The 15,998-nt window shown below is 46.7% G+C and overlaps 1 protein-coding gene across 1 annotated transcript in view; it reads left to right on the top strand.

Annotated features, from left to right (window-relative positions):
- Nucleotides 1–15,998, top strand: part of SLC22A18 (solute carrier family 22, member 18) — a 60,121-nt gene that overhangs the window by 24,332 nt on the left and 19,791 nt on the right. The window contains exons 5-6 of the mRNA XM_010563937.1: nt 10,534–10,649; nt 11,127–11,237. Of these exons, the coding sequence (XP_010562239.1) occupies nt 10,534–10,649; nt 11,127–11,237 (227 nt within the window). The remainder of the gene's footprint in view (nt 1–10,533; nt 10,650–11,126; nt 11,238–15,998) is intronic.

The raw sequence follows: 15,998 nt of genomic DNA, 5'->3' as shown, positions 1-15,998 counted from the left end.
CTTTTGCGTGACACAAGGATTGCTCTCTTGGATCATTGCAGTAGCCTTGCCAGTGTCCTGCTTGTAAAAGAGACTGGCAGAGGAAGAAGCTCAAGTCCCTTGGTGGGCTGATGCTGGGACACCTCTGAGCGTTGGCAAAATAGGTAGTTGCCTGCGGCATCGGACTGTCTGCCCACAGTCCTGTTGTCTACTCGCCTGTGCCAGTGGCAAGAAGGCATGCTCGTTGAGGGAAGCCAGAGCATCTGGCGTCTGCGTCTGGTTTTGGAAGGTGGGAGAGGTCCTCTTGGAAGTAGCAGTCACTGCTTGTCTCTTTAGTGCCAGCAAAGGCAGCGGTCCTGGCTCGCCAGAGCTCTCTTCAAGCTTTCTTTCCCAGCCAAATCCTACCCCTTCCCCTCGCAGGAACTACCCGGACCCCACCCCTCATCCTTGGGCAGCAAAATTCAGCTCTGCCTACGCGTTGCTTTGAGCCAGCTCTGAGTAAGCGAGTGCAGCACGATCGGTGAGAGGTAACAACTCCAGCCAATGCCAAACTTGCAGATCCTCCAAAGCCACCGCCATGAGCTGAGACCTGACGTGCTGGGAGTGCAGCCCAGGTTACTATAGCAAATCCTCAACAATTTCCTGCCCAGCTGAGTCTTTCGGAGTCTGAAGCATTGTAACCTCATAAAAGCTAGAAAAAGCTTGAACTCATTCAAAGATTATTTCACACCACCTACAGTACTCTATGAAGTCAGACATGCTGTAACATATGATTAACGATGCGTTTGATGGTGAGTCACTGGGTAGTCTAGCAAGCACTGCTCACCTTCTAACCAGTCTGTGCGTGGGAGTCCTTACCCAGCGACACACCCAAACTGAGCATTTTAATAATTTACTGCATTCTGAGCTTGGAAGGGCAGTTTTTGTTGCTTAATTAAAAAAAAAAAAAAAAACTTAAAAGCTTTGCTACCCGTTAGGGAACAAACCTCCACCATGAAGAAGAAGAAGGTGGGGAGGGACCCCCAAGAAATTATTATTACTTTGTATGGTTGAAGTATCCAAGAAAAAGACTGAGAAAAATCTGCATTTAAGAGATGGAGGATTGCATCTTTGTGTTGTATTAAACAGTCACTTGATAAGATACATGAACGTTTCTTGGACTGAAATGTAGCATTACCCTTTCCCAACTGAGTGTCCCAAGCGCAAAGTGAGAGTTGTGGTTAGTCTTATTTATTATCTATTATTATTATTTATTATTTTTCCTGCAATCCTGAAAATTTCCCTTCTCTGTTCACTTGCTGTTTCTTTCATGGTAATCCCTAATGTTTGATTAGTTGAGCACCAAGCCAATGTTTTTGTGTAATAGTCTATGATAGTCCAAAGGTCTTACTCCTGAGTAATAAGCAGTTCAGAAACCATAATTTCATATATGAATTTAAGACTTGTTTCCCTGCGTGCATCACTTCAAATTTAATCTGCACTGGCTTTCAGCTGCCATGTCGTTGCTCAATCTCTCAGCCCTGGAAGGGCCGCATGCAATTCCCCACTGACTGCTCTTTTCCCCAGTACTCTTCTAGTCGCGTATCCTCAGCAAACCTTCTTACCTCACTGCTGCTCCAGATTGTTCACAGATAGATTGAACAGCACATGTCCTGGCCTCACCGGTGGGATGCCTCTGTTGTGAGAACTGACCGCTAACACCTACTTTCTGATGCCTATCTTGACCTGCCCCAGCTCATCCAGTATTAGCGCTGCTGGGATCAAAGCCAGATGTTGCAAGCCCCCGTTCAGGGAGTGCAGCTCATACCTGGTCCTTGTCTAGACTCTTCCATTTCCAGACATACAGGGTGATGCCGTGGAGCGTGAAGCAAGCAACGCTTTAGCCAGCCAGCAGGCTAAAATCTTTTGGGGAGTGCAGCTTATTCCCCCATTTGTTATAAATGCATGTAAATGTGCAGGTGTTTGGTGCACTGAGATGCCAGTGGGACCGTCTACGCCGTGCAATAGGGAAAAGCAATAATCACACGTACAAGTGCAAGCTTTGAATTAACAAAATGCAGTATTTTGAAATAGGGTGCTTTACCAGAAAAGAGCACACAAGAATAAATGATACTTGAAATTAGTGGCAGATTATGGGCAAAGCATGCAAATCCACCCACGTCTTAATGAAGCGTAACTGATATGCCTCTTCCGGCAATTAGCCGAGTTCCTCCAAAGAGCGCTGCGTTGGATCAGGCAGCAGGATGGGCTGGCGCGGGCAGGCTGTTCCAGCTGCCTGGGAATTAGCATCCTGCCACAACCACCCCCTTCACACCCGGGCGGCGGGATCTGCCGCGCTTGAGCTGGGGCTGCGGCAGGGGCCGGTTAGTTCGAGCTGCTTTTCGTTGCTGGGATTTTCTCTGCAGCAGGCGCGCGGGGCACAGATAGCTTTGTTGCTGCAGAGCCCCTGATGGTCAGCCAGCCCCATCTGTTCACACAGAGCACTGCTTACATAGGGAGCTCTGCCAAAGGAGGATTTTCCCTGTGGAAGAAGCCCAAGTGTTTTTATTCAATGCCCTGCACTGACCTAAAGTGCCGCTTCTGCAAGGTTGAGTGTCAAGTCCCACCAGCAACTTTCCTTGTGCTGGGTTGGTGACACACACAGGAGCAAATGTCCCTTAAGAGAAGTTAAGTCACAGGTAGCTCCCATGACTTTTGGGATGGCTGTGAACCCCTGGCCCCATCCCACGCCAGCACATGGCAGCTCTGATGTGCCTCTGCTCTTGCACTCCTGGCTTTTTGCCCTGCTAATGCATCAGTGCCAATCTTCAGCATCCCTCCCTTGCCCAGTTCTGACGGAAACGGGTGATGCATGATGCCCATACCCCCCTTCATCTTTTTTTCCTTTCCCACCACCCAGATTTTCCAGATGTGGCTGCCACTAGAAATAAGCAGTTGAATGAGCACTTGTCTGCGGGTGACTCATTCTCGCCCTGTGAGGGGCTCCTTGGAGGGTGCAGACGCGAAGTCTCACCACCTCCCTGGACAGCCTGCGATGATGTCAAGTTCACCGGAGTGAAAAAGAGCCTCCTGCTTTCCCCGAAGCAGCAGCAGCCAACTTCTGCTGCTCCTCATCTAAAACATATGTGGCAAAAAGGATACGGTGGCCATGGTTTCCAGTTGCATCAGGGCAGTGAACTCCCTCCTTTCCCTGCTGATGCATGGGCGGGGGTGGCCATCCGCTCAGGTTTTACGTTCTGTCTCTAGAGAAATCCCAGGCTCCCAGTGAAATAATAGGAAAATTGCAACCAAAGGAGTCCCACTGAGGGGCTACAGTGAAATACGGGTGATTTATCCCAGGCTATTTGTCCTGCCTCTTGTGAAGTACCTTCTACCTGACCACAAGGAAGCAAGTGAGAAAGGGCATCTTTCTCTGGCACATGGCCCTTGGAGGCTGTGTTTTTTCCCATTTGGGATTTAACACTCCTTCCGCTGGCATTAACCTGCGCTCCTTGCTTCATGTACCGTTTTCACATGGGCATTTGCTTGGACAGGAGACCCAGCAGGAAAGACTCATGCCACGCTTATTCATGCCTTTGTGTGATGTTTTTTCATGAGGACAGGGAGTAGGAACTGCAGAAAGGAAGGTTTGGGGGTTTTTTTGTTTTCCTCTCAAAAGCACGCTTAATGTGATGGATGGTACTGGCTGCCCTTCACCGGCAGGGCTGACTTGAAGCCTGCTGAACGCGGGGCTGTCTAGGTTCATTTGTGTTATAGTGCCATTTCTTGCCCTGGGCTGTGGAAGCCAGACTATGTCTGTACATTTTCCTGAACGTCCGAGGAAACGTGTGAAATTTTTTGAGGCTAAATAAATCTATTTTTGTTGAGGGTTTCGTGGTTTTGTTTCTTTTAAGAAGCTTTGGTGAAATTTTGTGCTTGCTTTTTTTGTCTTTAGGAGGAATCTTAACAACATAGACCAGACCACGATGGGTCAAAGATGAAATACATTCAGCAAGCATTGTCAAGGTAGTAAAACAAAGTTCCTTGAACAAAACCATCAGTGATTTATAATGAGTTATGCACTAAGTTTATGCATCACTAAGTTATCAGGAACACAGTGGCCACTGCTCATTTTCTTATGGACCCAAAGCTGTTTACTGGAGAGCATGGTTTGGTGTCATGGTTTCACCTGAACTTTTTTTTTTTCACCTCACTTTTTTGCTTTGCTTTTCTTTCTAACTCACCAGCTGTTTTTCACCCATAGCTGCCCCTCTAAGGGTGTAAGTGGATGAGTGGATAGTGTGGCCGGACCACAATCAAAGAAATATTTTGAGAGTCCTTTCAGAGCTCTTTCAGGAATCTGGGCCAGCTATGAATGCCGGCTTTATGCAGTGCTGTTTTGAAGTAGGAGTGAGTCACTAAAAAACAATTTGTGCTCTCTCCATGTTCAACTTTGACTTTATTAAGAAAAAGAGAAAGAAAACAAACACAATCCCATTCACTGCCGAAATACGCATTGATCCTTTAATCCTCAGGGAATTGTTGGGAACTGCTTCCTCCTCAGAAGAATTGCTGTATTGACGCAACATTTAATTGTGCAATTACACACGCGCGTTTTTCTCCTGGGCTTTGCAGAGCGGGGCTCTGTGGCTGGAATGCTAATCAGAAAGCGATTGATACCATCTCGTGGCGCACACAGCCTGAATGCAGCCTCCCAGCGGGCAGCAACCCCTAGGTACTAGGTACGTCCATGGGTCCGTCCCAGCCTTTTCAGGCAGGAAACCAAAGATGGGAATCGCAGCACAGCAAGGCCAGAGCAAGGACTGGAATTTGGGCTGGAGCCCAAAACTGTATCCTGTATTGGTTTGTTGTAGCTTTCCCTGGTAGAAGCAGGAGGCTCCGGCGCCCGACCCTCCTCAGCAATGCGTGGGGGCTGCGCCTGACAGGTACCAGCAGGACCTCTGTTCAAAATCCCTTGTCTGCGAGCTGAAAATATTACCGGCCTGAAAATGCCTGGTCAGCGGCTCTCTCCTGCTCCTGTGCCACTGCATGATCTCCACATGGTGCACATGCCTTTGAATTTTTCATGGAAGTTTTGCTGAAAGCATTGCTTCAAAGCTACTGGGAAATGCTCTGCACATGTGTTTGTACATATATATGTATGTATATACAACCACACATACTTGTTTGGCCAGGCTCCACTTTCCAAGAGCTGCACTTGCTGTAAACTTCACGAGATTTTTCTGATGCTTCATGCGTGCCACCTTCGACTTCAGGGGTGTGCGACACAGGGCAGAGCGGCAAAAAATCACTTCCAGGAGCTGGGCAGCTTCTGGGAGCCCTTGCTGTCACCTCTCTTACTGTGTCACTTCTTGATTCAGAAACTGAACCCTGATTGCACTCGTTTGCCTCATACTAATTGACCCTGATGGGAGCGGCTTGCAAAGTGACATAGAGCTTGTCCTTGCTTTGCGTCACCTGGGAAGCATGCTGCACATTGGGATTTGCAGTTACCTGCAAGTAAATACAGAGGCTGGTTAAGCATTAGGTGGGAAGAAATGCAACTCCCCTCCAGCTGGCTTTGAATGCTAATATTTTCTTGGGGTTTAATCTCTTTACCATGACATTACTATTAATGGTTTCATCATCAATTCTGCTTTCCCACCAGCATTAAGGATGGAGTTTCCAGATGGGCAATCCTAGCTGTCAGCCACCTTATCCGTGTCCCTTATCCATGGCCACAGGCTACCAAGTGAGCCTTGTGTCTGGCTACACCATCGGTCCCGTGGCAAGTGTGCCCTGGGCCAGCCATCCCACTTTTTGAAAGCCTTTCAAACTCTTTTAATGGATGCTTTTAATGCATCCACCACGCTTGCTTAATGGCCTCAGGAAAATGAAAAGGAGAGGTTTTTGTTATGCTGTTAAGCAGTGTTTGGCTGATGTTATGGGCTCCTGGCCTCCAGGTCCTTCTGTTCATGTTTTCTTCTTATTTCCCTGAAAGTTTTAAGTTGGGGCAAGCTGTGGCTGCTCCTGTTGGCAGAACCTAGCAAAAACTAGTCCTCCTCTGAGTTCAAGTGTTTGCTCCCTGCAGCTGATTGCTTTGCACCCTCTTGGCAGCAGGACCTTGGGGCACGTCTGCCCGTGCAGGACAGGGTAAGGAGCTATGTTCCTCCTTTTCATGGCAAGGCTGAAAACACACAAAGAAGACCGGGCAGCTGTGGTCTTAGCTGACAATCTGAGAGGAGATTCGCTAGCAGAAAACCCCAGCAGAGAGCAAGGAAGGCTGCTGGCAAAAGTCAGGAAGGGACTCTCTCCAGATGCAAGAGAAGCAAAAGAATTGTAAGTAACGTGCTGAAGTACACAGATAAAGTTACCTGACTTATTTTGACCATAAAGCCCAGGACGGTAAAGGCTCTTAACCTCTATTAATCAGCGAGAAGCTGGAAGAGGCCGCACAACGATCACAGCTGCCGAAGCTGCTGCGCCCTTTTGCTCCCTTTAATTTAATTGTATTAGTCCTGCCCGCGTCCTTTGTTCTTCCGCCCCACTCAGGACATCTGCTGCTGGTTTTGGCAGGGCTCGCTCTGGCTCCACATGGCTGGTTTGCGGACAGCCAGGAGGGATGAGAGGGAAGGCAGGAAGGGGAAGAGGATGGGAAAAGGTCCCACAGGAGCAACCTGCTTAATGTGCCTCATTTGTCTTAATAGTGCCACCACGTCCCTTCCTGGCAAAACTTCCTCCTGAGAAGCCAAACAGGCAAACCTGAATGTAGAAGAGCTTCCACTGATGTCAGCAGAGGCGATATTTCATGCTTAAGTCTTAAAAAAACCAAATGACAAGTGCCAGCGAGCCAAGTCTTGTGCAGCAGGAGCTGCCAACCCACCGATCGCTCCTACCCCTAGCCTCCAGCTCCACCGAGGGGTCAGGGTGTCTCGCCTTTAGCTTGGCTGTTCTGGCTTGTACCGCTTGTCCCTCATCAGACTAGTAAGAAAGAAGAGCAACAGCTTAGCCCTGAGTCCGTCACTTGCTTCACATGCAGAAAAGGGTCCAGCAAGCACAGCAGAGGGATTATCAGTGCTAACCCCCGGCTGGTTTCTCTGCTGGTGGGAAGAGCATTGCTGTACCCCTTGCCAAAGCGCTGTTCCTCGGGGACGTTGTGGGGTGCAAACCCTCCCCTGCCCTCCTGCTGCTTGCTGGACTCCTCCAAACTGCCACCGCCTGCTTCCCACCCACCTCTGCAGGGCTGCAGCTCTCCTCCCAGTGGCATCCAAGGACGTGGGCAGAGTTTTCCCCATTGGCAGTTCACATGGAGCAGCTCAAGCTGAGGATCCAGCAGCATCATTGCAACTTCATCAGTTTCCCCAGCAAATGCGTTGGCCTCCAGTCTCCTGTCAGCATCGTTGCAAGAATACTGCCAGCTCAACCCACTGGCATTTGTCTTCCCTGCCGCCAGAAATAATGATTCAGCACAGGCACACTGGTTTTAGCACTCATGTTCCTTTACATGACAGTGTAAATATTTGTGTGTCTTCATATAACAGGAAACGACAATGTGTGCAGTCTCTTACCTACCCAAGCCCCAGAGCAATCCTCACAGGGGGTTCAGAGGTGATCATGTGTCAGGAAAGCTGCCCTGCACTGCTGCTTTGTAAAACAATTGCCTTTCACTGTAGGAGTAGGAGGATGCGTCCCACCGATGCCATACCAGAGGGGTGGCACAGGAGGTGTCGTCATGCGTAATTCATGTGTTGTAATGGAAACATCAGAAAAAAAGAAATGAAGATACATCAGAAAAACTTTAATGACCTGCTATGTTGATATGGCATTTTTATGACCCTTGGTTTTACTTCATCTTTCTTAAACAAGCAAACAAACAAATGCGAGCGGTGGTTTCCTGGACACAGATGCATTGTCTCCAATTCCAGAGTTTGTCTGTGCCAAAGGACAAGATAGTGGAGCAGCTAACCCAAGGGTGTACCTTCATCATCTTTCCATCAAGGAATGAGAATGCTTAATATGTGGGAAAAGATGAAGCACTTACAGAAAACTGTGGTTAAGGAGAGGGATTTTCAGATGATTTTGAATGCTTCAGGCTTGTCTGGGAAACACGATTTTGAGCTCCGTATTTTACTGGATTTCTCTGACTTCAGACTCCAGCTGTACAAAATGCCACAAATCCATTACAGCAAACCCAGGTTTTCCCAAATATGTAAAATGTCAAGGTTCTCCTCTCCCTTTCACGGCAATGAATTATCAGTTATATGCTTGCAGTGAAGTAATGCATCATTTGCTTACTTAGTTTTATAGGGGGATCCTTCCCTCATTGCTTGCTGTAATTCTTCTTGGATCTGAAGAGTAAAACATATTTACATTGGCTTGTGGAATTCTGGAAAACCTCAAGAAAAAATAGGACTGGAAAGGAAGGTTTTCTGTCCAGTGAAAATTTTTGTGATGCATTTTTTCCATATCAGAACGAAAGCTTGAAATATAGAAACCCCCAAAACATTAAGCCAGCTGCAGCTACTTATTCTGATTACTTTAGCCTTTCTATTTTCTTAGTAAATTTACTTTATGTTGCAATGCAAAGTAGAAATTCCAGATTCCTTGAATAAAAATTTGGGTCCACAAGGTTGATTTCAGTAGTCTGGGAACTGTTTGGCAGATAATATTAAATCAGAAAGTGGCAATCTGCTGCACTAAAAATATAAAATAATGATCCAGTAAATGACTAATTTTGTGGTCCAGGGTAATTAGCGGAACAGCTTGGCGGATGGAAGGCAGCAGGTCTAAATTACTGTACTAAGTCCATTTGCAGGAAGATATTATCTAACTTTGTTGTTATTAATAATAATTAATGAGAATTAAAATATTCAGCTGGGATTTTTGCTGTTGCTATTAGAGGGAATACATGTGTATATATGTGTATTTGCTCTTTGATGCTTTTCTCGGTTGTTTGCATCTCAATCCTTGACTGTCTTGTTCTGGGACTTTAATAATACTCCAGAAATTACTGAGACCACACCTTTGTCTAGCATGGAGGAAACTTGAGGCTTTTACAATTAGTGCTGCTGGTTATTCCATGAAAAACATATGCCATGATCTGACAAGGAAAGCAGCAGTAAGAAGTCAGGCAGTAAGCAGTCCTTTATCAGCAAGCTCACAGGGAGCATCAGTCAGCGGCACACAGCTCGCTTTGCATCTTGTTTTTGCAGCACAGGTTGCTGGGGATGCAGGGACGGCACGGTCACCTCCGAGGCTGCACGGACCTGCACAGTTCCAAAGCCTTCTCTGGTGAAATCCAGTCATTACTTTGCTGAGGTCCTAGGTGCTTAAATTTCAGTGCCACTAGGACACCATGATGGTCACTTAGTCTTGTGCCCCTCCGTGACACTGGCCTTTGGTGTTTCCAGTGGGCATTCCCACCCCAAACCCGTGTCCTGCGGTAGGCTTTAAGCACATGTTTTACGAAATCCTTCAACTAACAGGGTTCCCATGATGAGGGAGACTTTTAATGAGCTGGTTTAGTGGATAATTGCTCTCACCGTTAAAAACAAAACACAGTTCTCCCTTTGTTTTCAGCTTAACTCTCCTGAGTTTCAGTCTTCCAGCCCTGGACTTTGCTCCACCTGTGTTTGGCAGAGTTAAAGCCCTTCAAGTCTGAAATCTTCCCACATGCCCTTAAAGACTAGGAGGAGTCATTTCCTAATCTTCTCTTTTAAGAGGACTGTAATAATTGAGAACTTATTATTGACACTATTGACTTTCACAGGGTTTGCGTTTGGGATTTTTAGATAAGTTCTAATTGTTCCTTTTTATCCTTGTACAAGTACTGTTAATAATTGCTGTTCACTGTGTCTACATCTGAGGATGTGACCCCAATTCTGTTAAAGATCCAACTTTTCGGGCTCTGATGGACAGTTGAAGGGGTGTTGATTTGGTTTTGAGCACCTTTGAAGAAAAGTAGGTGCATAAATCAAAGTGCTGTTTACTCACCTTCTCCAAAGGTTTTGTAAATCATGTTTGTTATTTTTAGCGGCTCTTTTTCAAGTGGTATTGTATCTCCGGTGGTTTCAGTTCTGCTTGTAGGCTGGGCTGTATTCTACCACCCTTAATCATCTTGAGTACTTTCTTCACTTTCCTTAACTTCATTTGATTTTGTGGAGAAATTTCAAGGAGTGAGATGAAACTTAGATGAATGAAATTGGGGATTAGATGGGGGATTAGATGGATCCTAACAAGCAGATGCTGTGCTTTCCGTGGGAAGATTTCTAAGCTTCATTAAACCAGAAGGGGTTCTTTTCCCCTGACACTTACAGATTTAAAAGCATTGTATTATACCTTATTTTTAATATAAATGATAAACTATCTTGATGGCAATAGCCATCTTTTGGTGAAAGTTCAAACCACGATCATAATCAAAGCCTCCATGAAAGGATGTGAGCTCTTTTATAGCCTTACGTACTGTAACTTCAAGGGGATTGGTCCTCATTCAAGTGCCCAAGCCTTTGCAGGATGGAGGTATAAACGTCTAGTTTATGATAATTATCCACTTACCTGTATTTTTTTTGTTTGCAGCATTTTTGTTCCTGCATATGTCGGGCTGGTGGGAAATCTCATAAATACCATGATAGCAATGGTTTGCATCCCTTTGCAGGCTAAACCAAAGTCAGACCATCATGTGACGGAGCACAGTAAGTAGTAGTGTTTCTGATAATAGCACATGAATAGGGGTGGGGGAACGACATGCTGTAAGGGCTTGGGGTTGCATTTAAGGGCAAAAAGATGCCAACCTTGAAATGCTGACACTTTGATGCCTAAACTGTGCTTGTGGAAGAGTATTATTCCCTACCTGTCGAACACTCTGCTGTGCAGAATTGCAGGCTTCCAGCCCAGTGCTTGCTCTGCATCTCAGAAAAGGTGAATGTGGACCCCTCGCTGGGAGTTAGTTTGGCCCAGCATGGGAGGCAATCGTGCTGTCTCACGGGGGTCCTCTGCATCCAGACCTGGCACCAGCTCCCAACCTCCTGCCATCAGCAGAAAGCTGGTGCTGCAGAGACGTGTCTTTTCGGAAAGGTGGTGGTGAACCTGAGCAGGCAGTCTCACAGTTTCTTGCTTCCTGCCTCTAAACTGTATAAATAGGGTATTAATCAATAGGTCATCTTCCGTAGGCACATCACAGTCTGGCAACATGTTTAGCATCAGAGAAATCCTACGCCTGATGAAGTTTCCGGGAGTAATGGAAGTTTTCATAGTCAAGGTCTTTGCTGGACTTCCCGTAGGTAAATCTCACCCATTACTTGTGATTGCTGATGTATTTAAAATAAGATGACATACACTGTAGACCAGGCTTGTCTCCAGTTACTGAAAGCGTGTTGCATTTGATTACGGAGCAGTGAGGATTCAGCTCCTAACTCGATGCTGGACGCTTTCAAATGGTCTCACCTATACAGGGTCAAAACCCTGGGACTTAATGTAGAACAGACTACTTGTCACAGGCTGCTTCTGCAACTTTTGGCAAATCACTTAATCTCTCTACTCCATCCTCCTGGCTGTTTTTTCCTCTTGTCTGTCATTTCTATTTAGGCTGCGACCTCCTCAGAGCAGAGGGAAATCATTTGTACCCTGCCAGAAACACTGAGGTCCTTCCTGATTTTACTTAATTATTTTAAGAAGGGGTATGTGTACCCTAACCTTTTTCCCAAGAACTAAAAACTGTTGCTGGACAAGAGGCTGCAGCTGCTCTAACTGTCGGCTGCATGCACGAGAGGCACACCATGTTTCTTCCCTTGCACGTTGGTGGTGGTGCTTGTTCTTCTCTTCTTTATATATTCTGCTCAGTTTTTTGTCATGGTAGCAACCCGCTGCTACCTCAAACCCATCCCAAACCTGCCTGTTTCTCTCCTCCCTTTGAGTCGGTTGCTGTCCTAGCATGGTCCATGTCTACTGATTTGCCTGGTTATACGTATACTTGGCCACAATTTAATAATCTTTAATTTTGCCTACCCTCTAGCTTCTTTCCCCCCTGCTTGTCTAGAGACAAGGCAGCATGTCAGCCTTGTTAGTGGTGGTGTAAGGACAGCGTGATGTTCTCTGCCCTTCTACACAGAGACCCTTCACAGCTCTTTCCCCAGTCAAACCTAGAAGGGCAGTTTCTCTTGATTATAGTTTCAAGGGTTAAATTTTGTGCACATCCAAACACATGCACATCATGCTTCTGAACAAACTAAGGCACTTCCCTTCCAAAGAGGGATCATAAGAGAGGATTTAAGGCACCCTAGCTTTTATACTTTGCATCTTTTTTCCAATTCTTCTGCATCTGGACAAGCCCTGGAAGTTTAAATAATGTGAAACGTAAGTTACAAACTAATTTCTAATTTGTAAACTGTAAAGTCAATTTACAAATGAAAATAGATTTGGCTGTGAAGAGTGCTGAATTAGAAGGGGATGGCATTTCTGGGCTTGGTCAGGTTCATCTGTTATTCCTTGCTAAGGCTCTGGAGGAACAAGTCCGACTGAAGCTGTAGAATAGCATTCATGGAAGTAAAGGATTTCTGATTTTTTTTTTGTTTTTTCTTTTTGTGTGTAGTTGGCACTGGCTGAGATCAGTAATGCCAGTTGGTCCTACCTCCACCACTGGACACAGGATGCAGTCTCGATGGACTGCTGGCTTGCCCTAATAGTGCACTTTTTTGGTTCTTATGAAACTAACCTTTTAGAACTGTGTTTTAAAAAGTGTTGATAAAATGACAGCATTTCACAGAACAAGACAGTCAAGTGATGTTTTAAGATGGTTTTCTTTGCTGATTCTGGCTAATTTCTCAGCTTAAAGTAGCATTCATTTCTCTGTTTAAAAACGCCTAAGACCGCATCCATATGCAATCTGCACGATAATTTCCTGTGCACTCTCCTTTTTCCAAAGGCCAGGCAAGATGCACTTTGTTTTAGTCATCCCTGCTGAAATGCAAATTCCTCCCTGTTGCAGAAGATGGTTCTTCTTTTCCCATGCACAGCAAAAACACGCACCCAACCAAAATAAACATCACCTGCCTAAAACTGCAAGGGAGCTTCTAAGCAAAGAGGATGGAGACAGTGAAGCTGAAATTTTCACATCGCTGAAATGGCTGGGATTATTTCCGTAAGAATAGGAATGGCTTTACTTGAGACAGTCCTGCTACAAGCATAGCGCTTGCACTACAGTGAGGAGCGATTAAAATCCTAGCAACTTGTCTTTGCAGGTCTCTCTTCACTTCAGGTGACTGACCATACGATGGCAGCTGAAAGGGGATTTGGCCATCACCTACTTCTCTGAAGCTCACTGCTGGAGGCTGAGCTCCTCATGAGCTCATTTACCTTTCATCTCCAGGCTGCAACTGTATAATTAATTAGATCACCCAAATTACAGACCGTTCTCTATTTACTTTGTAAACAAGTTTGTAATATACACAGAAGAAAATCTTCTGTTCCTGATGGATCTCATTGTTGTCTAAAATTAGCTTGTTTGAGACCGAAAGAGCCTCCCCAGGGGGCTGCAGGGCTGGGAACCTCCTCCTTGTGTTGCATAAAAGCAGACACGGGCTCTGTGCCTCTTGCAGGAGGGTAGCTGCCAGGGGATGGACGGGCAGCAGACGACTCCAGCACAGCTGAATTACATTCTCAACTGACCTGGGAAAAGAGAGCCTCATTGCAGTGCGGTAGATAAGAGACAGAAAAGAAAACATGAGGATAAAAATGTCAAACATACCTCTTACTGACCAGAAATCACCAGGGCCTTGAAAATACTGATAAATAGCTGCTTGTATGAATCTTTGACTGCCTAATCCCTTTGGAAAACCTGGTTTTAGCACGATGGCTCTAGCACCTGCATCCTATTTTTAAAAGGACTTTCTGTCACATGTGGAACAGGATTTTGCAGTAAGCCCTAGGGCTCTGCATCCCGTCACGTTGGCAGTCCAGTGTAGGAGGGCTGAGACAGGCTCCCAGAGGCTGTACTTGCCTTCTCACACCAGCTCTCGGTAAGGCTTGCTAAGCCGGCCCTCCAAAGTCACAGGCTGCTTTTAGAAATGTCATCTTTTTTTTTTTTCTTTTTGAAAACACGGTTTGTACTCCAGTGTCTTCTTGGTGCTTTTTCTTGTCTTTATCACAACTTGCAAACCATTTACCTGTCTTCTGCTGCATAAGCCTAGTTACTCATCCCACTGGTGCCAGTTTTTCTGACGAGTTCACCCCTTATGTAAACCGCCTCAAAAAAAGGCAAGGTTTCTGAGGATATTGTTGCCATTTTCCACTTTTTTCCTGGTGAAAACCTGAGCCTTGCAGTGTGGATTGAGGCTTATCCCAGCAGTTCCTGCATGGGCTTTTGGTGTCCCCAGAAGAGCCTGGGGACACGCCACCCCAGTGAGCCCACCCCAGGGTGGGTACATTACCCACGTGGCTGCACTCAGCTGGCCAGCAGCCTACCCAGAGAGGACCTGCTGAGCTCTTTGTAAGAAATGCTTGTTCCAATGAGCATAAAATGTTTTGAGTTCAGTCTGGGGCTCACCTTGTGGGTTCGACCAAGAAACGTCTTGCTAGTGGGAGAGACCCCCTTAGTTGCTGAAAGAAGGGGGGCAAGGGGCTGTCCCTTGTCCAGGTAGCTCTAAGTGACCGTGCAGGCACAGGGGGTGACACCCATCTGAAGAAGAGACCTTTGCATCTCCAGGGGAGCCATGCAATGTGTAATGCTAATTAAAGAGCACAGCCTATCCTCCTGCTCTGAAAGAAATCAGCTCATTTGGAGGAGAAAGATCTAAATCTCCCTTAACTCGATGAGGGACTTCAAAGGGGAGAGGAGCTGTAGGAGCTGGCGCGTGGTACCAGGAAGAAGCGTCAGGTATGTAGGAAGGTCGAGCCCCTCCTAGGTTGTACCTGCAGCAGGGGAGCAGGATGAAGGGCGAGCGCCTGCTTCAATCTAATCTTCCTGCAAGTGAAACAAAGTGTGGTTTTTCTTTCATTTCTTCACGTGTGCCTTTTATAAACATGTGCAACTCTGTTGCCTGGTTTGGATGTTGTGAGTAAATACTGTTATTTGCATGTTACCTTAAGCTGGCTTGAGCTGAGAGCGATTTCAAAGTAAGTGGATAACGATGGGGTGCTCTCCATGGAGGGGTGTGGCGAAGCCATAAATCTTCATGAGCCCCAGCTCCCCGGCACCTTCTCCAAATATCCGGAGAGTAGCAGAGCAGGGCACCCTGCCTGCCCCCCCATCCCTCTCCCCCAACACCATGGGGCCAGCTTGGGTGCAGCTATCCCCATTAAGGGGGGAAGAGGTGTCTCCGGCGGGGTTCAAGAAGGCTTTGTGGCAGGTCCTGGGGTGGGAGGGTGGTGGTCCCTCCAGGCAAAGGCTTGGGGTGCTTGGAGGGAGGTCCTTGTTGCTGCAGGTGCTCCACTGGTAGCGGCACCATCAGGCTGCTGGCTGCGGTGGAGTTGTGCTGGTCTGTTAGGGTGTGAGTCCTCCACGGCGTTTAAGTCAGCAATTTGGGATCGCTCACCTCCCGCTTCCGGGAAATGCCGGCAAATCCTTCCCATGCCACAGGGCTAGTGACTCACTTTGCCAGGCCACAAGCTGCCTTCTCGGTCCTCACACGTTGCCTCCTGGCCTCTGTTTTCTTCAGGAAGGAGAGGACCGCAGCTCCCTATTTACCCAGTCTTTGCACCTCGGAGGATCCTACAAGGAAGGGCAAGACCCCTAAAGTTCACCTGCTCTCTTCTCCTCTCCCCAGCAGGGTCAGTGCTGTCTGATGGGCACGTTAAGGGGTTGTTCACACACAGAGCACCCCAATATCCTACTATCTTGGTCCATCTGAGGTGCACAAGACACTAGGGGAGGCAGCAGCCTCCTACCCCATACCACTCTTTGAGAGCAGTGTTTTGTTATAATATTTTTAATTTGATGGCTCTTTGCGTACGATGGGAGCGTGTGTATGCATGTCTGTATTTGTGTATGTTTGGGGGAAACACACACTATTGTATTTTCATGTGAGATGAAGTGAGTGGGCATTTTC

This window comes from Haliaeetus leucocephalus, unplaced genomic scaffold (assembly GCF_000737465.1).
Source record: "Haliaeetus leucocephalus isolate CR32 unplaced genomic scaffold, Haliaeetus_leucocephalus-4.0 Scaffold173, whole genome shotgun sequence".
NCBI lineage: Eukaryota > Metazoa > Chordata > Aves > Accipitriformes > Accipitridae > Haliaeetus > Haliaeetus leucocephalus.
Note: the sequence above shows the minus strand (reverse complement) of the source record. Positions and strands in the feature narration are given on the sequence as shown.